Consider the following 26053-nt stretch of genomic DNA (forward strand, 5'->3'; position numbering starts at 1 on the left):
CATAGTCTTATCTAAAATTTTATTTCAGTCTGAGTATTGCCACTTGTTCAAATAGCTCACATAAACCCATTCCATCCAAAAAGGAAATATAAAATGCTTCTAACAGCGTAAGACCTATCCAAAGGTCTTCCAATAGTGTCCGCATGCAAAAAAAAAAAATCTAAATGGAGTTAAGCCATAAACTGGATGTTCTTATTATCTGTGCCGTAAGAAATACTCAACATCAGTTTGGTTTTAAAAACCCATCAAATATCAGTCATGGCAAGGAAGATCACTGAGCTGACTTCTGATAACTAAGTTATGTTATCACTGAACGTAACATATCCTACATGATCGCTGCCATGCGGAAGACCTTGGGGTAGGGGCTTTTCATAAGTAACACAAGCACCACTTGCACAGGGATGGCCGGGCATTCCCAGAGCAGCTGTGTGCTCCTGACTTCCTCCACTGCTTCTTCCTCACCATGGTACTCAAGCCTCCAAAGCCGAGAAGGCAATGCTCAACCTCACTGAAGGCTTTTACAAAGAAGACTAATGAAGGAGATGTTGTGAGGTACAGCTAAATACTAAAAGTGATGACGATGATGAGATCTTGAGTACTTGAGCCTATTTATATTGCCTTGGATTCACTGATTTTGCATGTTAGTCTGCTTTCTATCTCACAGGACACTGTGGAGGATTAAGTGAGATAAAGTATGTGACAGTCTAGTTTGTGTCTGCATAACCAGTATATAATATTCCCATCCTCCTCCCCATCCCCAAAGAGGCTAGTCCTTGAACTTTCAGAGTACTCTGTAAAGAAGAAATTAGTATTTCTATCTGCATCTGTGTCAGCATGATTCTAAATTTCTCCCGAGAGTCACTTCTCTTTTGTAAAATAAACTTTATACTATTTGAAATATACGTGAAGCTTCATTTTTGTTCAGGGTTTTTAACTTCTCATTGTGAAAAGTTACTTCGGAGGAACTGAAACCCCAGAAGGTAACCATAACAAAAACATGTTCAGTGTTTTTTTATATTTTAAATGATGGTTCAAAGGCAGACTTGTAGACTTGTATCTCTTCAGGAGATGGAAGGCAAATGCAGCCTCTGAAGGGAACTGTTCTAATTATTGCCTAAAAAAGTAAAGTTATACAACTAGATTCAAGGACATAAGACAAGGCACTACATTAAAACTAGGATGACTGAACAACAGTTAGGGGGAAACAGCTGAAAGAGTAAAGGGAGAGAGATTTAAGAATAATCTGAGTTGGGACAAGGATCCATCAGTCCTGGATGCTTCTGTTATCTGAATATCTTGAATCACATGATTTCCTGTTTTACCTTCTACAATGTCTCCACTGAAATTTCAAATCAGCATTCTCACAGAACTAAATAATAGTTATCATTGTGTTGGGATTCAAAATTTCAATCCAGTAACCATCAGGATCTTGAATAAATGCCAGGCCTTTCATTTTACCTGTAAAACAAAATAATTTTCATTATTTGAGAGACCTAAAAAAATATATATATATATAAATTTAAAATAATGTTTATTAATTCAAATTTTATTTTACATTTTAGTTAATTACATTATTTCGTTTATAGTTTTAACTTCAAAAAATCTATTGGTGTGGCCCAGATGCACGAGTTTCAGAATGACACATTTTATCTTCTACACATAGCTGTAAACCAACTCTCCTGAAATAAACAGTGGGACTGGCTGTATCTTGTAGGTATCAGGTAACTACTGCACCTGCACAATGTAACTTCATGCAGCTAGTTGAGTAGTCACAGAAACTGCCTTATTTTAAAGAGGAAAACGACAGCAGATGCTCAAGAGAGCCGGTAGCATGGCGCATCTAGCCAGCCAAGGGACCCAGATGCTTGGTCATACACTATTCTGTGTAACCCAAGCTGTGCCAATCAGATTCTTTCTCCCAGGACCTCATGACTGGGACTGAGAGGGTAACAGGTCTAGGAGTAGAGTTGTTTGCCTAAATGGAAAAAGTGTGACCTCAGAAATTTATTTTGGTACCAAGATGCTGAATTAGTTTGACTTTTATCTCTGGCTCCTCTCCTCAAGATCAGCCTCAGAGGAACACAGATAAAAAATGGGGGGGAGAAAAGTATGATGCCTCTGATGTGACAGTTGGGGAGAGAAATGGTAGGGGTGAGGTGGTGACTATTTTAACCCACTTTGTGTGGAAGGGGTACTTGTGGCCAGACCACAAGGCAGGCCATCGTGGCTGTGGGAGAATAAACAAGGAGTTTTACTAGTTTGGCTCTTGCTTCTCCCAGTGCCTTGGGCCTCAGCACCTACTCCCACAGTGCGGGAGGTTCGAACGACTGGTTCAGATGTCCTCGGGGGTAGGTAAGGGCAGAAAAACAGGTGGGGAGCAACTCATCTCCCAGAGGTTACACGTGCCACACAACCAGAGTTAGGGAAAAACAATGCCAGGAGCGTCTCCTACAAATACTACATCAGGGACAAAGGGGGAAAAGGATATGACTACAGAATGTGAAGTATTTGTCTTAACTCTTATTTTCTCTCTCTGCCCTGCACATGTCCCTGATATCACTTGGAATTTTAAGAACCAAGGTCTGGTCTTCCCCCACTCACATTGCCTGATGGCAGGAGGAGAAGGGGATGACAGAGGATGAGATGGTTGGATGGCATCACCGACTCAATGGACATGGGTTTGGGTGGACTCCTGGAGTTGGTAATGGACAGGGAGGCCTGGCGTGCTGCGGTTCATGGGGTCACAAAGAGTCAGAAACAACTGAGCGACTGAACTGAACTGATGGTTGGAATAGCTAATAGTTTCAGTAAAAAAATAAAAACAAACCCACCCAAATCTCTGAGACCAAAATAATAAGAATTTGAGGAATATAACTATAAAACAAACAATGGATTATAAATTCTAACTGAAGAACAAATATGAGATTGATAGACCAAGAACTATTGAAATATGTAAAAACAATGAGGAATATTAAATATAACCAATATGAAATAAGAATAAGAAAATATTAAAGAAAGTCAGCAAAAATTAGAAATCAAAATTATAATGAAGTGAAGTGAAAGTTGCTCAGTCGTGTCCGACTTTTTGTGACCCCATGGACTGTAGCCTTCCAGGCTCCTCTGTCCATGGAATTCTCCAGGCAAGAATATTGGACTGGGTAGCCATTCCCTTTTCCAGGGGATCTTCCCAACTCAGGAAATGAACCCAGGTCTCCTGCACTGCAGGCATATTCTTTACTGTCTGAGCCACCAACGGAGCCCAAGAATACTGGAGCGGGTAGCCTATCTGTTCTCCATGGGATCTTCCAGACCCAGGAATTGAACTGGGGTCTCCTGCACTGCAGATGGATTCTTTACCAGCTGCGCAATATAAAAGGAAGTCAGCAAAAATTAGAAATCAAAATTATAATAGGTGAAATAATACAATAGATGAGAATACAAAAGACGAATATAAGAACAGATACATCTGAGGAAAAATTAGCTAATTAGTATGCCAGTTTGAAGAAATCCCCAGAAGGAAGTCAAGGACAAAGAAAACAAATATAAAAAGCTTCTAGGACAAAACAGAAGAAAATAAACAAAGGAACACAAATCAGCAGATTTTTCAGCAGCAACACTGGATGGGAAAAATAAGACAACAGAGTTGTATTTTCAAGACTGAAGGAAAATAAACCTAAGGTTTATAGACAACAAAACTGTCATTTATATATATATAAAGGTGAGGTTCTGGGGTATATGGAATGCCTCAAGAGTTCTGCCTCACAAACCCTTTGAAAGCAGTTTTGGTTGAGGTACTTAATAAAGGGACAGAAAAATCCAAAAGATGTTACAGCAAGAGATATATGGAGAAAAAAATATATACCTTTACATATTTATTATCTTAAAAAAACAAGCCAAAGAAAAAAGAAAAATAAATCAATACTATCCCAGCCTGGGTATAGTAAGATAATGGAGGTAGAAGGGAGCAAGTTCTTGTTTTACTGGGGAGGATGATTTTTGGATATCAAATCTCCTAATTGGAATTTAAAAAAAAAAAAAAAAAAGATGGAAATGAAACAGTGAAATATTCCAAATTAAAAATTTTAAAAATAAAATGGGATGGCAAAAATAGATCTAAATAAAATAATTATAATACATGTAAATCCAACAAAATCCAGATACATACTATTGTCAAGAGACATACCTAAATCATAAGGACATGCCAAAGTTGTAAAAGGATGAAAAAGAAAAACCAAATAATTATGAACTGAACAGACTTGCTGTAGTTACATTAAGAGCAGAAGAAACAGACTTTAAGGAACTTAGTTTTTGGGTGGCTAGATAGACCTGAGATAGTAAAAGCTGGTGGTCACTGAGAAATGGGCAGGGTTGAGGGGTGGAGAGGCGGCCTCGGTCTTTGGCGGCTCTCCAGATCCTGCAATTAGTCCCATGTGAAGCCACCCTCGAGTTTGCCTTTCGGTTTCCTAAGGTAACTCAGTGTGCTTCCAATCATTTCTCTTTCCTTAAGCTGGTTGGAGTAGGATTCAAAGTCACTTGCAACCAAAAGGTTTAACTACAACAGGACCCTCTGTGAGTGCTTAGTAAATGTCACAGAACTAAAGAGAGGCCTGAAGAAAACAAGTAGCAGACTCACCATCATCAGGTTTCTTCACAAATTTGATTCCCAGTTCTTCAAATCTTTTACAAGCACCATGAACATCAGGAACAGCAATTCCAATGTGACCTTAGGTAAAACCGCCCCCAAAACAAGGCAGAGAGAAAGAAGGAAAAATTACAACAGGGTATCCATGTGCCACAAGTGGCTTCCAAAACTAGTTAATTTCAAAACACAAGGCATCTGTAAACAGACTGAATCAAGTTGGTTCAAAACCTATAAAATATTAAAGAACAAGAATCTAAGTGGCTGGGTATAATAATTAGTTGCTCTAAATTATAAATTATTTGACATAAGCCCAATATTTGCTCATAAAGAGTTCAATCTGTTAATAACCTACTTAAAAAAACAATATCCATTTATTCATGCTTAATAAGCTAATTGTTGATAATGACTATATACCAGTCCATTTAAACTGATAATCCTGGCATTTGATTGAGAGATTTTAGATTAAGGCAGAAGTGTATACTAGCAGAAATTAGGATTATTATTAACCATCATTTTTGGTTTTGTTCTTTAATTTAAAAGTCTACTGGAAATACAGTACTGAGACTGAAAAATGAAACCATGGTGAGAGAATAAGTGTAAAGTTTAGATTGACATGATGAAATTATATTCCTAAATAAAATTAGGATTCCCTGGTGGCTCAGATGGTAAAGAATCCACCTGTAATGCAGGAGACACAAGTTCAATCCTTGGGTTAGGAAGATGCCCTGGAGAAGGGAATGGTTACCCACTCCAGTATTCTTGCCTGGAGAATTCCACAGACAGAGGAATTAATCCTCTGTCTAATTCCACAGGGTATATAGCTTCACCAAGAGTTGGACACAACTTACATGTGGAAATAAAAATAGCCATACTAACAAAAATCTAAAAATTAATGTTTTAGATTGCTTACAATCATAAATAGGTACCCAATGCAAAATCACAAAACCATAAAAGTGTATTACACACAAATAGGCAAACATACCAAATCCTCGAGGGTCTGAATTGCCACTGTGGTAACTCTGGGTCTCATCATCTTCCGTGCCCCAATTGCTACAGATGGAGAGAAAACATAATTCTAAGTGACCTGGAGAATAGAAATTCTGAAAAGAAAGCTGCAACAATCTTTGAAATCTTTCCATGTATATATGCTACTTAATACACTTGGTCTAATCTCTGCTACTGTACACGTTAAGTTTTCAACAACAGAAAGAGCAAACAGGCAAAGAATGATGAACTAGACTAAGGAGACAATAAAACTAGGCATCTGGATAAGAATAAAAATGATAATAATAGCAACTACCATTCATTGTGCTATGGACTTTATATTTCATGAAGCCCTCAAAACAGCTGCATGGGTTAGATCTGAGCATCTCCATTTTACAAATGAGACTGCCACTTAGGGAGGTGGTATAACTTGATCACAGAGCTGTCATCAGAGGCAAGACTCAGGCCAGGTCTGTCTGACTCCAGAGCTGTTCTGATTCAGGAGACACATGAAATAGCACACCCTGAAACAAATCTGTTTTGTTTATTTTTAAAGACTGCACAAAAACAGCATACAGAATAAAACAGAAAGGAGAATGCCTATGACAATCTCAGCTGTAGTATCCAAACATTCATTAGCTACATTTTGACAAACATCTTGCCATTTCATTATTACATTCTCTGCAAATGATCTCATTTGCCCTACTTGCACCATAAGAACAATATAAAGATCCATGAAAAAATACTCAAAGATATTGTTACAAATGGAAAGTGGTTAGATAAGACCCAGTTTGAATTAAGCTGGTAAGTAAGGGGGAAAAGTTTAAAAAAAAAAAAAAAAGCTTCCAAAAAATGTAGAATATATAAACAAAATAAAGACTCATACTTACTGTGTCAGTTCAAGTGTAGCTTTTCTGGAGAATACCCACGCTACTTTTTCATCTTTATCTTTTGGGATGTCATTTTTATCCTCATAAGCCAAGAAATAGAGTGAAAATTTCATAGTGGGGAAATCAAGTTTCTGGAGTAGTCTGAAATTAAATAACAAGCCTGACTCAACTTACAAGAAAAGTCGATTAATACTAAAATCAACATGACGATATTCGAGTTCTACTGAGAATAAGAACAGTACACAGTGAGGCTGTTTTAATAGAAAAAGCAAGGAAAAATCAATAAAAAAGTCTAATTAAAAAACTTATCTGTAAATATCAGTGAAATTTAAAAAAATTAAATGTAAACTTGTAATTCATCAGTTCTTCAAATACAATGAAAATTAGCTGGATTTATGATACCTGGATAAGTGTCAAAAGATATCTTCAAAAGAAAATTTTGTTTTTCAGTGGAAAATATAATGTCTCACACCTTTAGGATATATGGCATTCAGTTACTGTGCCAAAACTCCTAGGAAGATAAGGTGAGGACAGGTGTTAAGAGAGGGCAGATTAACAGCACAGAAGACATGAATGTCCATAATAAAGTGGTTGACAGTACCAAATACTGCAGAAAGGTCAGACAGGATTAAGTTTGAGGAGAAGTGAGTAGATACAGAAAGGTCCTGTGAGGGCAGTTTCACCAGCACGCACAGCAGAGGCTGGAGAATGGGAGGTGAGCAAGTGGGATCTATCTGTACAGACAGTCCTAATGATGGGATGGACCGCAAGAGAGCAGAGAGCGACAATTATCCTACAATAGAGAAGACTTAAGTTTCTTTTGTAGGTTGAAAAGAGCAGTGGAAAAGGAGAGACTGTGAGAGGAAGTGCATGAATTCCGCATCCTGAGGTTCTGAAGAAGATTCAACAAAGCTGTGGCTTCTAAAATGAACTTAGAGTGTGACGTTATTTCGCAAGGAGTAGGGTGAAATGAGGATACACACAGTATAGTTTTCTTTAGATTACGGAGGATTAAATGCTCAAAAATGACTTCATTCAACACCAATAAGAGGGAATGACTGAAGCATAGCAAATAAAAAGTTTCTAGAGTTCTGTTCCAAATCTTCTACTTATTACTGCTATGTAATATGCCTTAGCCCACTAAGATCTACCCACTGACTCATCACAAATAGCTCTTACTCAAACATGTTTATGATGAAGTGTCATACAATTCAAATACTCCAATCACAAAAAACTCGCTCTGCACCTACCAAAGCAGACTGCCTAAGCTCTTACAGACCAGTCAAATGGAGCATTTGAACGTGTTTTACACTGCTCTTCTCAGCACAGCATTATCTTTCACTAGAACATCAAGCTGTACTCTTGTGTTAGTCGCTCAGGCATGTCGGACTCTTTGCAACCCCATGGACTGTAGCCACCAGCCTCCTCTGTCCATGAAATTCTCCAGGCAAATAAAATGAAGATATACGTTTAAAAAAAAAAAAAAAAAGAATACTGGAATGGATTGCCATTTCCTTCTCCAGGGGATCTTCCCAACCCAGGGATCGAACCCAGGTCTCCTGCATTGCAGGCAGATTCTTCACCATCTGAGTACTCTATTTGGGGCTCTTTAAAAATAGTGTCAACACTGGAGTTGTTTGGACCTGGATTCAAATTCCAGCTCTGCCATGTTCCCACTGTGGGATTTGGTGCCGTAAGTTAATGCCTTTAAGCTTTGGTTTCTTCCTTTCCATGTAAAATGGAAATATAAGCTATTTCATAAGCCTTTTGTGAAGACTGAATGAAAGAACATATAAAGGGCCTGGCAAATAGCAGACGTTCAATACATTTGTTTCATTACGTCCTTTAAATATGTCATGGTGCGTTAGTAGCTAAGTCGTGTCCGACTCTTATGACCCCATGAACTGCAGACTGCCAGGCTCCTCTTTCCATGGGATTCTCCAGGCAAGTACACTGGAGTGGGTTGCCATTTCCTTCTCCAGGGGATCTTCCCAACCCAGGAATCCAACCCAGGTCTCCTGCATTGCAGGCAGAATCTTTACTGACTGAGCTATGCGCAAAACCACTTTTTCTGGAAAGAATGACAAGCAACTGTTAACAGCCGTTATCTTTGAAGAGAACTAGGAGAGGGAGGCTGTCATTTTTCACTTTGTATTTCTCGGAAGCAGTCAGATTTTCTAAATATAGACATATACTGTATTACTTGACGTTTTCTCTTAATGTCAATGAAGGTTATCTAGGCAGTAAATTAAAGATTATTTTACTCTCTATACTACCAGAAATAAATAAAAACCCTCATATTATTTAGGGAAACAAATCAAGAAAAGCAAATATGTTAAAGGTATCAAATCAGTGAATATTACTTATTTGGAAAAAGAGAACATATCCTATAAAATGGGACAGATGGTCAACTTTAGGTAAACTCACTAAATTTTCTAAATAATGTGTCTTTATAGCTATATCTTTTCTGAAGAAAACAAGAGGCTAAGAGTGGCCATAACATCAAAATGGTCTGGGCACGTTAAGGATTTAACTGGCAGCTCTCAGTGAAAAGGGAGTTAGAGAAAATGCAAGCACTGGTGTCTTGCTGCCCAGTGAACCTGGCTGGGAGCCTAGTCCCAGACTCCTGGCCAAAAGCACTTTTGTGACCTTTGAAGCAAACTTTAATCTATTTTTAAAATAGATCTGAAAACATTGCCTATATTTGCAAAGCTATGTATTTAAACATCACAGGTACCAACAGTTTACTTACGTCATTCCAAGAATTCTCGTATAAAAATCCAGTGACTTCTTAGGATCCTTAATTCGCAACATGGTCTGCTGCAAGAGAAAATCCTAAGGGGAAACAGTATGTATTCAGTTCAATTCAGTTCAGTCACTCAGTCGTGTCTGACTCTTTGCGACCCCATGAATTGCAGCACGCCAGGCCTCCCTGTCCATGTATTAAACACCTTTAATTTTTACTACTTGTTACCAACATTAGCTTTGCTTTCTGTAACAAGATACCAACAGCCCACTATGGCAATCCCTTAGTCCATCATGGCTTTATTATTGCTTCTGTTCAGTCCATAAAAGCTATGCTGAAATTTGTGTAGCTCGGTCAAAGAGTTGGGTTTAAAAAATTTTTTTTTCTATAGATTTCGTGCCAAGTTCTGTAAAACAAGTTCAACAACCCTGTTTATCCTATCCCTATTTCTATTCTATCCTAAAATCTTTTTAAGCAGCAATCTGGATCTCAAGAATCCTAAAGAGTTCATACTCATTGATCAAGATATTGCCCTTCTAAAAATCTATCTAAGGAAATAATTAGAAACTTTGACAAAGATTTATGTATAAAGACATTCATCACCGCATTTACAAAGTAACTGTGTGCCAAATACTGTTCTAAATGATTTACAGAAATTAACTTATATGATCTTCATAACAACCCTCCTTATGATATATATATTATATATATATATAATGTATATATTATACCATCCCCATTTTACTATTGAGAAAGTAACTGGCAGAGAAAAAAAAAAACCTCAGTCCAAACAGTTTGGTTCCAAAGTCCTTGCTTTCAACCACCTTGCTAAACTGCCTCTAACAATGAAGAAATAGTTAGATAAACTAGTTGTTGTTGCTTAGTAGTGAAGTCGTGTTAGACTCTCTGCAATCCCATGGACTGTAGCCCACCAGGCTACTCTGTCCATGGGTTTTCCCAGGCAAAAATATTGGAGTGGGTTGCCATTTCCTTCTCTAGGGGATCTTCCCGACCCAGGGATTGAACCTGCATCTCCTGCTTTAACACAGGCATAATAGAATATATGAAGACATTTAAAATGCTGTTTTAGAAGTATGTGGACATACATACGATATTATGACATACATGTTATATGTCAATTTTATCTCAATAAAGATGGCAAAAACAGTTTAGAAAATGGAAAGATACACCACTTTTCTGATTGAGAAGACTTAATAAGATAAATACATTATTTCTAAGAAAACACAGAGTAATATAAATTCCAAAATCATTTAACCTTAAAAAAAAGTCTATATATGGCAAAAAGATTAACAAATACATTCAATGTTAATGGATTTATTCATAAAAGTAAAGGCATATAAATCCTTTGCTGCCAAAGTATTATTTGGATGGTATTTAAAAAAACAAGCAGTGTTTGCTTTTTATAAAATGATTTAGTTATTCTATGCTCAGGTAACAGTTTTCTTTTTATCACCAAAACATTCTGTTAACTCTCTGTAACAGAATGTTAAACCACTCTGTTACTTCTGATAAACACTCAAATGATTTTGGAAAAAAGTTTCTTTAAAAGTTACTAAAAATCACTGTTTATTACTATTGTTCTAAAATATTGTTTGAAATAAATATATCTTGTGTCTAAAAAAAGACTTGTGCCTAAAAGTTGATGTCTTATCTCATGGGACAGTTTTTAACTTTGTCTCTCCCTTTGGGTGTTCAGTTGCTAAGTCGTGTCCAACCTTTGCAGCCTCATGGACTACAGCCTGACAGGCTCCTCTGTCTTTGGGATTTCCCAGGCAAGAATACTAGAGTGGGTTGCCATCTCCTTCTCCAGGGGATCTTCCCAACTTGGGGATAGAATCCTCATTGCCTGCATTGCAGGTGGATTCTTTACAACTGAGCCCCCAGGGATGTCTTTCCCTTATTATGCTCTAAATTCAGAACAGTAAAAGATGTCTTTTATGCTCAAAAAGTTTCAGGCTTTCTCGGTTAACTGCTAAGCAACAAAGATTTGCTCCTCTGCCTTACAAAAAGAAAGAATAATAGAAATAATCAGTCTTTTGCAGGAGTGGGAGAGGGCAATTTCCAAATTTAATTAATTTAAAACTACTGTGCAAAAACGTTAAAGGTCCAATCAGGGATGTTTCTAGTACATGTACTATGTGCCTACAATATAATCCTGACAAAACTATAAAAAGCAGAGCCGGGAATGAACCAAAGGATCAAGGTATAAGATTTTTTTTTTTTGGTATAAGACATGAACGTAGGGCTTCACGTTTTACGAATGTCCAATGGCTCCAGCACTATTTGTTCAAAAAATCTATCCTTTCTCCACTGAATTACTTTTGCATCTCTGTGAAAAATTTGTTGGGTTTTTATTAGTGAGTTTATTTCTGGGTTCTACTCTTTTCCACTGATCTATATCAGTTGTAACTTACACAGCATTTGGCATCATCATAAAATGGTTTGAGTGAAGTGTAGAAACCTTATCTCTCCTTATATCCCTTTCCTCTCTCTGATTTATAACTGTCTTAAAATATTTCCACTGCTGGGCCGGGGCAGAATGCTAGGTTTTCCGTGTTTCTCCACTGATAACAGCACGAGGGGAAAGACTGTTACTGCCTGGCAAGACGAAATCATCGCTCCCTAGTCTTCTCTGATGCTACCGTAGCACGGGGAGGTTGAGCACCTTATTATAGCCAGTTGGCTGGAAGACTAAACTCCCCACTCAGCCTCTGCTGGCACAGGTGTGGCTGAGGCCACTGTTTTCTCTATGGGATTTGGTTGTAGTAGAGCACTTGTTGTCTAAAAGTTTTCTGACTTATCAGGAAATACTGTGTATTTCCTGGTCCTGTGGGTAGAGAAAGTAAGCATTCATTCGGCTTTTTTGTGTGTGCATCCATTGGCATTTCCAGATCACTAAGCCTTTAGCTCTAAGTCTGGGCTATATGAGGCAGAGAGAAAACCCAGGAAACTTACTGCCATGAGGTTCCTAGGGTTTCAAAGTCCCTACCCAGTCTGCCTTCTTCTCTCTGCTTTGCAGAGTCTTCCTATTTTTGTTTTATATAAGCATATCTTGTTTCATTGCACATCACTTTGTTGTAGTTCACAGATACTGGTTGTTTTTTTCCCCCAAATTGAAGGTCTGCAACAATCCTGTGTCCAACAAGTCTATCAGTGATACTTTTCCAACAGCATTTGCTCACTTTGTATCCCTGATCACATTTTGGTAATTCTCACAATACTTCAAACTTTTCATTACATTTGTTATGATGATCTGTGATCAATGATCTTTGATGCTATTATTGTGATTGTTTTGGGGTGCCATGAACCACATCCACATTAGATGACAAACTTAATTGAAAAACATTGTGTGTGTTCTGACTACTCCACTGACAGACCACTGCCCCATCTCTCTCCCCATCCTCAGGCTTCCCTATTCCCTGAGACACAATACTGAAATTAGATCAATTAATAACTGTGCAATGGTCTCTAAGAGTTCAAATGAAAGGAAGAATTCCATGTCTCGTATTTTAAATCAAAAGCTAGAAATGATTAAGCTGAGCGAGGAAGGTGTTTCAAAACCTAAGACAGACTGAAAGCTAGGCCTCCTGCACCAAGTTAGCCAAGTTGTGAAGACAAAGAAAAAGCTCTTTAACGAAGTTAATAGTGCACTCCGGTGAATACACAAATGATAAGAAAGTAAAACAGCCTTATTCCTGATATGGAGAAAGTTTTAGAGATCTGGATAGAAGATCAAACCAGTCAACATTCCTTCAAGCCAAAGCCTCATCCAGAGAAGGCTCTCTCTCCCATTCTAGAGGGCAGAGAGAGGTGAGGAAGCTACAGAAGCAAAGTCTGAAGCTATCAGTGGTTGGTTAATGAAGTTTAAGTAAAGAAGCTAGTTGCATAACATAAAAGTGCAAGGTAAAGTAGCAAGTGCTGATGTAGAAGCTGCAGTGAGTTATCCAGAAGATCTAACTAAGATAATGAACGAAGGTGGCTGCACTAAACAGACTTTCAATGTAGATGAAACAGCTTTCTATTGGAAGAAGATGCCATCTAGGACGTTCACAATTGGAGAAAAGTCAGTGCCTTCGAAGCTTCAAAGGATAGGCTCATTCTCTTATAGGAGCAAAAACAGCTAGTCACTTTAAGTTGAAGCCAATGCTCATTACCATTCTGAAAATCCTAGGGTTGTTAAGAATCATGCTGAATCTCCTCTGCCTGTGGTCTTTATAAATGAACAATAAAGCCTGGATGATAGCGTATCTGCTTACAACATCGTTTACTGAATATTTTAAGCCCACAGTTGAGACTTACTGCTCAGAAAAAAAATAAGATTCCTTTAATACATTCATTCAAAATGCACTTGGCCATCTAAGAGCTCTGACGGAGGTGAACAATGAGATTAATTTTGTTTCCATGCCTGCTAACACAATATCCATTCTTGCAGTCCATACATCAAGGAGTAATTCTGATTCCCAAGACTTATTCTTTAAGAAATATATTTTGTAAGGCTATAGCTGTCATAGATGATGATTCCGCTAATGAATTTGGGCAAAGTAAATTGAAAAACTTCTGGAAAGGCTTCACCATTCTAGATGCCATTTGGAACATTCATGATTCATGGGAAGAGGTCACAGTATCAACATTAATAGGAGTTTGGAAGAAGCTGATTGCAACCCTCACGGATGACTTTGAGAAGTTCAAGGCTGCAGTGGAGGAAATAACTGCAGATGTGGTGGAAATAACAAGAGAACTAAAATTAGAAGTGGATCCTGAAGATGTGACTGAATAGGTGCAACCTCAGGATAAAAGTTTCAATCTTGCATTAGCTAAACTTTCAGAAATTTTTATACTTGTCTGAACTGTGTGTTCTCGTCTTAATAACAGTGAGGCCAACTCTCCATGGAGCCTATCAACTCTCTCTCCCAATGAATTTTCAAATGTGATGCATTACCCCCAGCAAAAGGTCTTCTTCAGGTTCAACTAAGCATTCAGAGTCACAAGACAACTATAGGCTAGGAGGCTATCCGTCAGGAAAACACAGTTTACCAACAGAGTGGTGTTAGGTGTCTCTCTTCAGCAAGAGTTTGGAAAAGAATCTATACAGCTCGGGTGCAGGGAGAAGATCCACGTTAGGGCAGGATCACCCTGGTGTCGAAGCCCTGTGTACCACTATCTCTAGTAGCAACTCCACAGGCACAGCTTTCAGAATTTTCACATGGGACAGTGATAAGAGTCACTGAATTCAGGCATACCCAAAGCTATATTAGATATTTATAATTCTCCCTTTGCAGATGCAACCTTCCAGTCAAGTTATTTCTACTGAAAGCAATATTGCCAAGTAGCAAATAGCATTTTCGTAGGAAAGAGAGCTGCTGCTGCTGCTGCTGCTGCTGCTAAGTCGCTTCAGTCATGTCCGACTCTGTGCAACCCCATAGATGGCAGCCCACCAGGCTCCCCCGTCCCTGGGATTCTCCAGGCAAGAACACTGGAGTGGGTTGCCATTTCCTTCTCCAATGCATAAAAGTGAAAAGTCAAAGTGAAGTCGCTTAGTCATTTCCGACTCTTAGCAACCCCATGGACTGGAGCCTACCAGGCTCCTCCGTCCATATGATTTTCCAGGCAAGAGTACTGGAGTGGGGTGCCATTGCCTTCTCCGAGGAAAGAGAGCTAGAGATAACTAAAGGTCAGATTCTTATCAAGGAAAAAAAGCCTAACTTTTTAACCCCTAGGTGTCACATCTCCTATGAATTAGAAATGGATAAAGTTTTGCTTTTTCCTGACTTAAAAAAAAAATTGCAATTGCCTTCTGTGAAAGTTCATTTTGGAAAAAGAAGTGTATTTGAGGGGAAGACTATTTACTATGTGACAGCTGGAGCACATGGTTGATATACTATGCTATGATACATTTTTTTTTTTACTATCTTTTTCCTACTATTACTTCTCTGATTCAACCTATGTCAGAGAATAACAGTTGTTCCAGAAAATAATTCAGCCACTTCCTCTACACTTATTGTCCTATCTAAATCGATTTCATGTGGTTCTTTCCTTCTTCCCACTCAACAGCTAACAACATACTGCAAGTATACTTGACCTATAAATAAGGAAGACAAAAACAGGTAGGAGACACAAAGGAAATTAGTTTTATTTTAAAAATTACCTATGGTATTTGTAAACATACCTGCACCCGACTACTCTTACAACAAATAAAAGAAACAGGAATATCCTGGAAGCCCTCAGTATCATGAGGCCTTTCAAATCTCATGCAAAGGGAGAAAAACATACACAAGTAGGAAAGAAATATTAATAATTCTTCAGAGGCAATGTGATTCAAATGCTGGCTCTCTCTGTTACCCTGAGTAAATCATTACTTTTCTTGAACATCAGTTTTCACATGTTTAGAATGGAAATAATAATGGTTTTCAGCTCTTAGGGCTGAGTTGGAAAATAAATGGGAAAATGCATGTAAGTGCTTAGCAGAGTACTGTCTCAGAGTAAGTTACTCTACTTACTATTGCTCTTGTTGTTATTATTATAAAATATACCCCAGAATTTGTACTACCAACTATTGCTTTTGATTCCCAAGTCTGTATTCCCCAGCCCATACCTCTAACCTCAGCTCTGGATTTACATCTCCATCTGTCTACTCATTTCCACCTGAGTCAAATATCAAATTAATCACAGCCCAGATAAACACTCCTACTATTAATACATCCCCCTCAGGGAATGTCTCTAGAATCCCTTGTTAGCCCAAGTCAGACATATGGACAAATCTTCCTAGTTCCTAGTTTCTTTCTGCCACTCCTTCTGTAACCCAATCCAAGCGTTGGATTGGATCAACCTGACTGCTCAAGTCCCTCTGGAATCTTTGTCCTTGCCTCTCCAATGATCACTACTACCTTGCTCATGTCTTCACTACTTCCTGCCTGAGCGAGTGTCCAAACCTCCCTGGAGGGCTTCCCTGCTGGTCACGTTGGTCAGGAGCTGGCTTTCCAGTGCAGGTGGTGCGGTTTGATTCCTGGGTGGGAAGCTAGGACCCCACAAGCCATGCCGCCAAAAGAACCAAAACATAAACACAGAAGCAACATTGTAACAAAATCAATAGACTTTGAAAGTGATCCACATAAAAAAAAAAAAAAAAAAAAGAAGCCTCCCAGGTCTGTCTGCTTCTTGTGAGCTTCAGTTCAGTTCAGTCGCTCAGTCGTGTCCGACTCTTTGCGACCCCATGAATCGCAGCATGCCAGGCCTCCCTGTCCATCACCAACTCCCGGAGTTCACTCAGACTCACGTCCATTGAGTCAGTGATGCCATCCAGCCATCTCATCCTCTGTCGTCCCCTTCTCCTCCTGCCCCCAATCCCTCCCAGCATCAGAGTCTTTTCCAATGAGTCAATTCTTTGCATGAGGTGGCCAAAGGACTGGAGTTTCAGCTTTAGCATCAGTCCTTCCGAGGAAATCCCTGGGTTGATCGCCTTCAGAATGGACTGGTGGGATCTCCTTGCAGTCCAAGGGACTCTCAAGAGTCTTCTCCAACACCACAGTTCAAACCCAAATGCAATCCAGAGTGATGCAATCCAGAATTCTGAGAACGCTACCAGACTGAGCTTTCTATAATAAAAACCCAGTTGTGTCATTTCTGGGTTAAAGATCAGAATTTCAATGGTGCCTTACAGCTTTAAGAAGAAAATCCCCAAAGCAAGCGCATACAGTTGTTGCATACTTCTCTAACTTCATCTTTTGTCATTACTCCACTAAACTGGTCATCTTAAATGGTTCTGATTTCATACTCTTAGCAGTTTAAAAAAAAAAAGAGCATGCACCCACCATAAGTGTGTGTGTGTATATATATATATATCTTTTTAAAATTATACACAGAAATATACTAAAAAAACCAAATATATTAAAAATGTATTTGCCAAACAAAAATCTTCGCAGGATGAGAAAAACGAACCAAGTGGGAATGTTCATATTTTCTCTGAGAATCCCAGTGACTGCTTTGTGTACCTCACCATTAACTCCACTGCCTTATAACTTCAGTCTCATTGTATACTTGCAAGTCCCTGCATCGGTTCTCTATTTTCACTGTGCTTTTATATAAACTACAGTTCTCTCTGCTGAGAAAAGTCATTCATCCATCTAGCCACTGTCCTTATTCTTTCCTTTCCATTTTTCTTCCCTCAATCCCTGCACCCAATTCTACCTAGCTACCTCCTTTGTATTCGGTAAAACCCAACATAAATGTCACCAGTATGCTTGTCTAAAGAACCCCATGAACAGTAAGAAAAAGCAAAAAGTTCGGACACTGAAAGATGAACTCTCCAGGTTGGCAGGTGCCCAATATGCCACTGGAGATCAAGGGAGAAATAACTCCAGAAAGAATGAAGAGACAGAACCAAAGCAAACACAACACCCAGTTGAGGATATGACTGGTGATGGAAGTAAAGTCCAATGCTGTAAAGAACAATATCGCATAGGAACCTGGAATTTTAGGTCCATGAAACATGGTAAATTGGAAGTGGTCAAACAGGAGATTATGTGGGCAAGAATCCCTTAGAAGAAATGGAGTAGCCATCACAGTCAACAAACAGTCTGAAATGCAGTACTTGGATGCAATCTCAAAAATGACAGAATGATCTCTGTTCGTTTCCAAAGCAAACCATTTAATATCACAGTAATCCAAGTTTATGCCCCGACCAGTAATGCTGAAGAAGCTGAAGTTGAACAGTTCTATGAAGACCTACAAGACCTTCTAGAACTAACACCCAAAAAAGGTATCCTTTTCATTATAGGGGACTAGGGGACTAGAATGAAAAAGTAGGAAGTCAAGAGCTACCTGGAGTAACAGGCAAATTTGGCCTTGGAGTACAGAATGAAGCAGGGCAAAGGCTAATAAAGTTTTGCCAAGAGAAAGCACTGGTCATAGCAAACACGCTCTTCCAACAACACAAGAGAAGACTCTACACATGGACATCCCCAGACGGTCAATACCGAAATCAGATTGATTAAATTCTTTGCAGCCAAAGATGGAGAAGCTCTATACAGTCAGCAAAAACAAGACCAGGAGCTGACTGTGGCTCAGATCATGAACTCCTTATTGCAAAATTCAGACTTAAAGAAAGTAGGCAAAACCACTAGACCATTCAGGTATGACCTAAATCAAAGCCCTTAAGATTATACAGTGGAAGTGACAAATAGATTCAAGGGATTAGATCTGATAGGCAGAGTGCCTGAAGAACTATGGACGGAGGTTCATGACATTGTACAGGAGACAGGGATAAAGACCATCCCCAAGAAAAAGAAAAGCAAAAAAGGCAAAGTGGCTGTCTGAGGGTGTGTTACAAATAGCTGTGAAAAGAAGAGAAGCAAAAGGCAAAGGAGAAAAGGAAAGATATACCCATTTGAGTGCTGAGTTCTAAAGAATAGCAAGGAGACATAAGCAAGCCTTCCTCAGTGATCAATGCAAAGAAACAGAGGAAAACAATAGAGTGGGAAAGACTAGAGATCTCTTCAAGAGAATTAGAGATACAAAGGACACATTTCATGCAAAGATGGGCTCAATAAAGAACAGAAATGGTATGGACCTAACAGAAGCAGAAGATATTAAGAAGAGGTGGCAAGAATACAAACTATGCAAAAAAGATCTTCATGACTCAGATAATCATGATGGTATGATCACTCACCTAGAGCCAGACATCCTGGATTGCAAAGTCAAGTGGGCCTTAGGAAGCATCACTACAAACAAAGCTAGTGGAGGTGATGGAATTTCATTTGAGCTATTTCAAATCCTAAAAGATGATGCTGTCAAAGTGCTGCACTCAATATGCCAGCAAATTTGGAAAACTCAGCAGTGGCCACAGGACTAGAAAAGGTCAGTTTTCATTCCAATCCAAAAGAAAGGCAATGCCAAAGAATGCTCAAACTACTGCACAATTGCACTCATCTCACATGCTAGTAAAGCAATGCTCAAAATTCTCCAAGTCAGGCTTCAACACTACATGAACCGTGAACTTCCTGATGTTCAAGTTGGATTTAGAAAAGGCAGAGGAACCAGAGATCAAATTGCCAACATCCGTTGGATCATCGAAAAAGCAACAAGAGTTCCAGAAAAACATCTACTTTTGCTTTATTGACTATGCCAAAGTCTTTGACTGTGTGGATCACAACAAACTGGAAAACTCTTAAAGAGATAGGAATACCAGACCACCTGACCTGCCTCTTGAGAAATCTGTATGCAGGTCAGGAAGCAACAGTTAGAACTGGACATGGAACAACAGACTGGTTCCAAATCAGGAAAGGAGTACGTCAAGGCTGTATATTGTCATCCTGCTTATTTAACTTTATATGCAGAATACATCATGAGAAATGCTGGGCTGGATAAAGCACAAGCTGGAATCAAGACTGCCAGGAGAAATATCAATAACCTCAGGTATACGGATGACACCACCCTTATGGCAGAAAGTGAAGAAGAACTAAAGAGCCTCTTGGTGAAAGTGAAAGAGGAGAGTGAAAAAGTTAGCTTAAAATTCAACATTCAGGAAACTAAGATCACGGCATCCGGTCCCACCACTTCATGGCAAATAGATGGGGAAACAATGGAAACAATGAGAGACTTTATTTTGGGGGGCTCCAAAATCACTGCAGATGGTGACTGCAGCCATGAAATTAAAAGACGCTTGCTCCTTGGAAAAAAAGCTATGACCAACCTAGACAGCATAGTAAAAAGCAGAGCCATTACTTTGCCAACAAAGGTCTGTCTAGTCAAAGCTATGGTTTTTCCATTAGTCATGTATGGATTTGAGAGTTGGACTATATAGAAAGCGGAGCACCGAAGAACTGATGCTTTCTAACTGTGGTGCTGGAGTATACTCTTGAGAGTCCCTTGGACTGTAAGGAGATCCAACCAGTCCATCCTAAAGGAAATCAGTCCTGAATATTCATTGGAAGGACTGATGTTGAAGCTGAAACTCCAATACTTTGGCCATCTGATAAAAAGAACTGATTCATTGGAAAAGACCCTGATGCTGGGTAAGATTGAAGGCGGGAAAACAAGGGAATGACAGAGGATGAGATGGTTGGATGGCATCACTGACTCAATGGACATGAGTTTGAGTAAACTTCGGGAGTTGGTGATGGACAGGGAGGCCTGGCATGCTGCAGTCTATGGGGTCGCAAAGAGTCGGAAATGACTGAGCGACTGAACTAAACTGAAGAGTCACCAACACTAAAAGTATTCCCTGACCTCCTCATCTACCACTCAGATGGGAAGGGACATCAAGTAACTGTATCAAAGAGGACTGACAGAGACAGTAAACAGAATGTCAGGAGATCACTATTTGGGGATAGCAGCATTGGCTTTTTGAAGCAAGTTAGTAAGTCTGCCCGGGATGTGGTGTAGCTGTATATTCTTTGATCTGCCTCTATGACAAAGATGCAAATGATCAACAAACAAGTTGACCTTCTACCACTTTCTCCTTTCCAAACCAGGTCCTCATCACTTTTCTCACCTTTTAGGTGTCCTCATCATCTCTAGGCTTAGATCTCTCCAATCTATTCTATAAAATGATTTGAATCCCTCAGTGGTTCCCCATTAACTACATGAAATCCAATTTTCTTAGAAGTGACACTCCAGGCTCTCTCCAAGATCTGGCTTCAACCTACCATTGCAGTCTTCTCTACCACTGCTTAAATAACTTGAACCAAAAACACATAACTCATTTCTCCAGAACACGTTTCACACTGCATCTTTCTGCCACCTCACCACAGTTTTGCTCAGATGTCTCCTCCACCTAGAAGCCTTCCCATGCAACCATCTCCTATGTGATGTTGGGATCCCATCTATCTTTCAAGGTCTAGGCTCACCCCCACCTTCTTCTTGACTCACTCCCTGATATCCACAGTTAAAATACAACCTTGAATTGTATTGCTTTTCATAGTTTAGAGATCATAGATACATTTTATCCTTATAGCAGCTGCTTTTACAAACTCGGCCCAAGTGTCCTGCTAAGATCATTATGGCCAATGATAGAATTAGGGATTCAAACGTAGGTCTTCAGCCTCCAAATACTCTGATTACATATCATACTATAGACGCTACTGACCTGCAGCATGACATCCCAGAGTGTGAAGTCAAGTGGGCCTTAGGAGGCATATAACAAACAAAGCAGGTGGCAGCAGTGGAACTCTAGCTGAGCTATTACAAATCCGAAAAGATGATGCTGTTAAAATGATGCACTCAAAATGTCAGCAAATCTGGAAAACTCAGCAGTGGCCACAGAACTGGAAAAGGTGAGTTTTCATTCCAATCCCCAAGAAGGGCAATGCCAAAGAATGTTCAAACCACCATACAATTGCGCTCATTTCACATGCTAGCAAAGTTATGCTCAAAATCCTTCAAGATAGGATTAAGCAGTACCCCCAAGAACTCTGAGATGTACCAGCTGGGTTTAGAAAAGGCAGAGAAACCAGAGATCAAATTGCCAACAATCGTTGGATCATGGAAAAAGCAAGAGAATTCAAAAAAAAAAATCCATCCACTTCTGCTTCATTGACTATACTGAAGCCTTTCACTATGTGGATCACAAAAATCTGTGGAAAATTCTTAGAGATGGAAATACCAGACCACCTTACCTGACTCCTGGGGAACCCGTGTGTGGGTCAAGAAGCAACAGTTAGAATGGGACATGGAACAACAGACTGGTTCCAAATTGGGAAAGGAGTACAACAAGGCTGTATGTTGTCACTCTGCCTCGTTAACTTATATGCAGAACATCATGTCAAATGCCAGGATAGATGAATCCCAAGTTGGAATCAAGATTGCTGGGAGAAATATTAACAAACTCAGATATGCAGATGATACCATTCTAGTGGCAGAAAGTGAAAAAGAACTAAAGAACTTCTTGATGAGGATGAAAAAGAGGAGAGTGAAAAAGCTGGCTTGAAACTCAACGTTCAAAAACTAACATTATGGCATCTGGTCCCATCAGTTCAGTTCAGTTCAGTCACTCAGTCGTGTCCGACTCTTTGTGACCCCATGAATCACAGCACGCCAGACCTCCCTGTCCATCACCAACTCCCGGAGTTCACTCAGACTCACGTCCATCGAGTCGGTGATGCCATCCAGCCATCTCATCCTCTGTCGTCCCCTTCTCCTCCTGCCCCCAATCCCTCCCAGCATCAGAGTCTTTTCCAATGAGTCAACTCTGCATGAGGTGGCCAAAGTACTGGAGTTTCAGCTTTAGCATCATTCCTTCCAAAGAACACCCAGGGCTGATCTCCTTTAGAATGGACTGGTTGGATCTCCTTGCAGTCCAAGGGACTCTCAAGAGTCTTGTCCAATACCACAGTTCAAAAGCATCAAATCTTCGGCAATCAGCTTTCTTACTTCTCGGCAAATAGAAGGTGACAAAGTGGAAGCAGTGACAGATTTTATTTTCTTGGGCTCCAAAATCACTCTGGACAGTGACTGCAGCCATGAAATTAAGACATTTCCTTGGAAGGAAAGCTATGACAAACCTAATGCATGCTAAGTCACTTCAACATGTCCAACTCTTTACAACCCTATGGACAGTAGCCCGCCAGGCTCCTCTGTCCATGGGATTCTCCATGCAAGAATACTGGAGTGGGATGCCATGCCCTTCTGCAGGGCACCTTCCCGACCCAGGGAATGAACCTGTGTCTTTTTATGATTCCTGCACTGGCAGGTGGGTTCTTTGCCACTAGTGCCACAAACCTAGATATCATATTAAATAGCAGAGACATCACTTTGCCAACAAAGTTCTGTATAGTCAAAGCTGTGGTTTTTCCATAGTAGTCACATAAGGCTGTGAGAGTTGGACTATAAAGAAGGCTGAGTGTTGAAGAATTGATGTTTTCAAACTGTGGTGCTGGAGAAGACATGAGAGTTCCTTGGACAGCAAGGAGATCAAATCAGTCAGTGCTAAAGGAAACCAATCCTGAATATTCATTGGAAGGATTAATGCTGAAGCTCATGCTCCAATACTTTGGCCACGTGATGGGAGGAGCTGACTCTGGAAAAGACCTTGATGCTGGGAAAGACTGAATGCAAAGGAGAAGTGTGTGGCAGAGGATAAGATAACTAGATAGCATCAACAACTTAATGGACATGAATTTGGGCAAACTCTGGGAGATAGCAGAGGATAAGGAAGCCTGGTGTGCAGTAGTCCATGGGGTCAGAAAGAGTCAGACACGACTTGGTGACTGAACAACAAGAGATGCCACCCTTTAAAATCTCTATCTTCTGTGCTCCCACAGTGCTTTATAATTCCAATATATATAATCCCAGTTCCACCTTATGTTATAGTTGGTGTATGTTTGGTGCAGGAAGGAACTTCACTTTTTTGTTTATTTCAATATCCCCCAAGGTACCTATCATGCTCTTTACATATATCAGATGATCAATGATCATTGAATTTACGCCTTCTTTGAGTCAAGTTTCAAAACACTATAGTCAGTATCTAGAAGCAGAACAGGGTGGAGACTAGAGTGTGGGCTCTCCCTAGGCAAATTACTCAGCACCACTGTGCCATTGTCTACTTATATGTAACATGGAAATGAGTATGCTTCCTCGCACAGTTGTGAGGATTAAATGAAGTAATGTACTTAACAATGGAGAAGGAATGGCAATCCACTCCAGTATTCTTGCCTTGAGAATCCCATGGACAGAGGAGTCTGGTGGGCTACAGTCCATGGGGTCTCAAAGAGTTGGACAGGACTGAGCAACTAAGCACACGCACTTAACAAACCAGGGTCTGGCACAACTCCACACATACCAGCTACTAGTACTATTACACAGTCCATTTTATGTCCCCCATATGGCACCTCAAGAGCGAAAATGACTAATTCCCAAAAATAATTCCTTCAAATCAAGAGAAATCTACTTAAATTAAGAATGCATAAATTAAGATCACAGGGATTGTATTCAATCAATTTCATCAAGCTCTCTTTGGAATCTTTTTTTTTTAATAGTCCAGTATATAAAATGTCCAATTATCTGGGAAATTAATTTACACTGAATAACTCAATCGGTATTATGTGAAATAACAAGGTATTTAACATTAAAGAGTGTAAAAATAAGATAAGTGTGAGAGGAAATGTATATATTTATTTCTTCCCCCTTAGTCTTGCAGTGACTAACATTTTTCCTAAGCTAAGTATTATCAGGTGGTAGTCAAAGGCTTTAGCAATTAGAAGTGTTTGACTCTTCACCCTGAATGTAAAAAGCAAGCAGGGAATAAAGTCAGCAACTGGTCTTAAAGGTCTGTACAAAGCACACACTCAATCTTCAAGGAATTAGAGCTTATCCAGTCAAATGAATGCATACAAAGGCATTTGCAGACAGTGTTGAGTATGCTGGAGCAAACCCCGGAGTGGCTGCCCTGTCTGAACTTGATAAGGCCTGTAGGCACCACACCTGAGTGAGTTACAACTGACTCTCAGTACAAACACGTTAAGCAAGCTGAAAAGCCTTCCTATGCAACCAGTTATTCCTCTCAATGGGTCTCAGCTGCAATAAGAGGATCAGTGAAGGAATTTCCATGATTCTCTTTGGACCTAAGCTCCAGGATTCTAACATTCCTCCCATGGGGCACTAAGCCCAAGCAGAGGAGTAAAGCTGTTAACAACTGTAAAGGCCAACCTAAAGCGAAATTCTGGGCGCGGTTAAAGTCAGGAGCCATCAGATTGGTTTGGAGGAGTTAAACCCGGGGCCAGGGCAGTTACAGAAAAATGACAGGGTCTTCCCTGGTGGTCCAGTGGCTAAGATTCTGCACTCTCAACATAAGAAGCTCCCAATGGATCCCTTGTCAGAGAACTAGATCCCACACGCCACAACTAGGAGTTCGCCTGCCACATCTAAGACACGCCGCAAATCGATAAAAATAAATAATTTTTTTAAAAGAAAAAATAAAGAAAAATCATCCAGGCTGGGAGGATCCGGCGGCACGTAGAAACTTTCGACCAAGACTTGAGTTCTGAAACTGCTCTTACCCGCCAGGGCTATTGACCTGGGGAACACTCACAACCCACAGACAAGGACTCTGATCCTGACTGAGCCAACGTTTCAGGTAACTGTCCCAAGTCAAACAAGGTAGAGCAAGCAGGGTCACAGTCTTTCAAACAACTTAAAAGAAACGGATGCTTTCTCTGATCTCCTGTTGGGACAGCCCACTCCGATCCGTCCAAGGCGGGCGGAAGGGCAGCGGTGGCCGGATGAGGTTCAAGTCCAGAGTTCGAATCATCCAGCCCAAGCCGGGCCTCGTTGAGCCCGGGAACTGCTCCCTCTGGGGGCCCCAGCCGCGCCACGCAGAGGGGGCCCCGACTCGGGAAAATTAGGTTCTGTGCCCACCTTGGTGCTGGGGTCCGGGTCGGAGCAACAGCTGAGGGCAGCCTCGTCGGTGAGGCCGCCGGACGCGGGCTGTGGTTCTGCCATGGCCGCACTGCTGTATCACGGACGACTGTCCCCGGGAATGCAAGACGTACCCACACTCCGCCGGCTCCTAAGCGCTTTTCACCAGCGCCGGCGCGACTGCGCCCAGGGGCGGGCGCCGCTGACTTCCAGCCACTCGCTTGCTGGAAAGGAAGTTGGCTTTCTGCTGATTGGGTCCCAGTTCCTCCGCCCACAGCGCTCTACGCCCAAGACTACAATTCCCAAGGTGCTTTGCGTATGGTGGAGGCCTGCGTGTGGTCTTAAAAAAAAAAAAAAAAAACCAAACCCAAATCGGCCCGAAGAAAGTGCGGTTTCTCTATGTCGCTTGATAACCTAATTTTG

At 40.2% G+C, this 26053-nt stretch overlaps 1 protein-coding gene across 1 annotated transcript; it reads right to left on the minus strand.

The window, feature by feature from the left end:
• On the minus strand, nucleotides 1-25809 carry GLO1 (glyoxalase I). The gene is made up of 6 exons (XM_019986041.2): nucleotides 25631-25809; nucleotides 9269-9351; nucleotides 6517-6657; nucleotides 5625-5692; nucleotides 4634-4723; nucleotides 1-1458 (listed from the first exon to the last, which is right to left on the minus strand). The coding sequence occupies exons 1-6, from the start codon at nucleotides 25712-25714 to the stop codon at nucleotides 1370-1372; spliced, it is 555 nt and encodes a 184-aa protein (XP_019841600.2). The 5' UTR covers nucleotides 25715-25809; the 3' UTR covers nucleotides 1-1369.
• Between the last annotated feature and the right edge of the window lie 244 nt (nucleotides 25810-26053).

Source organism: Bos indicus, chromosome 23 (assembly GCF_029378745.1).
Source record: "Bos indicus isolate NIAB-ARS_2022 breed Sahiwal x Tharparkar chromosome 23, NIAB-ARS_B.indTharparkar_mat_pri_1.0, whole genome shotgun sequence".
Lineage (NCBI taxonomy): Eukaryota > Metazoa > Chordata > Mammalia > Artiodactyla > Bovidae > Bos > Bos indicus.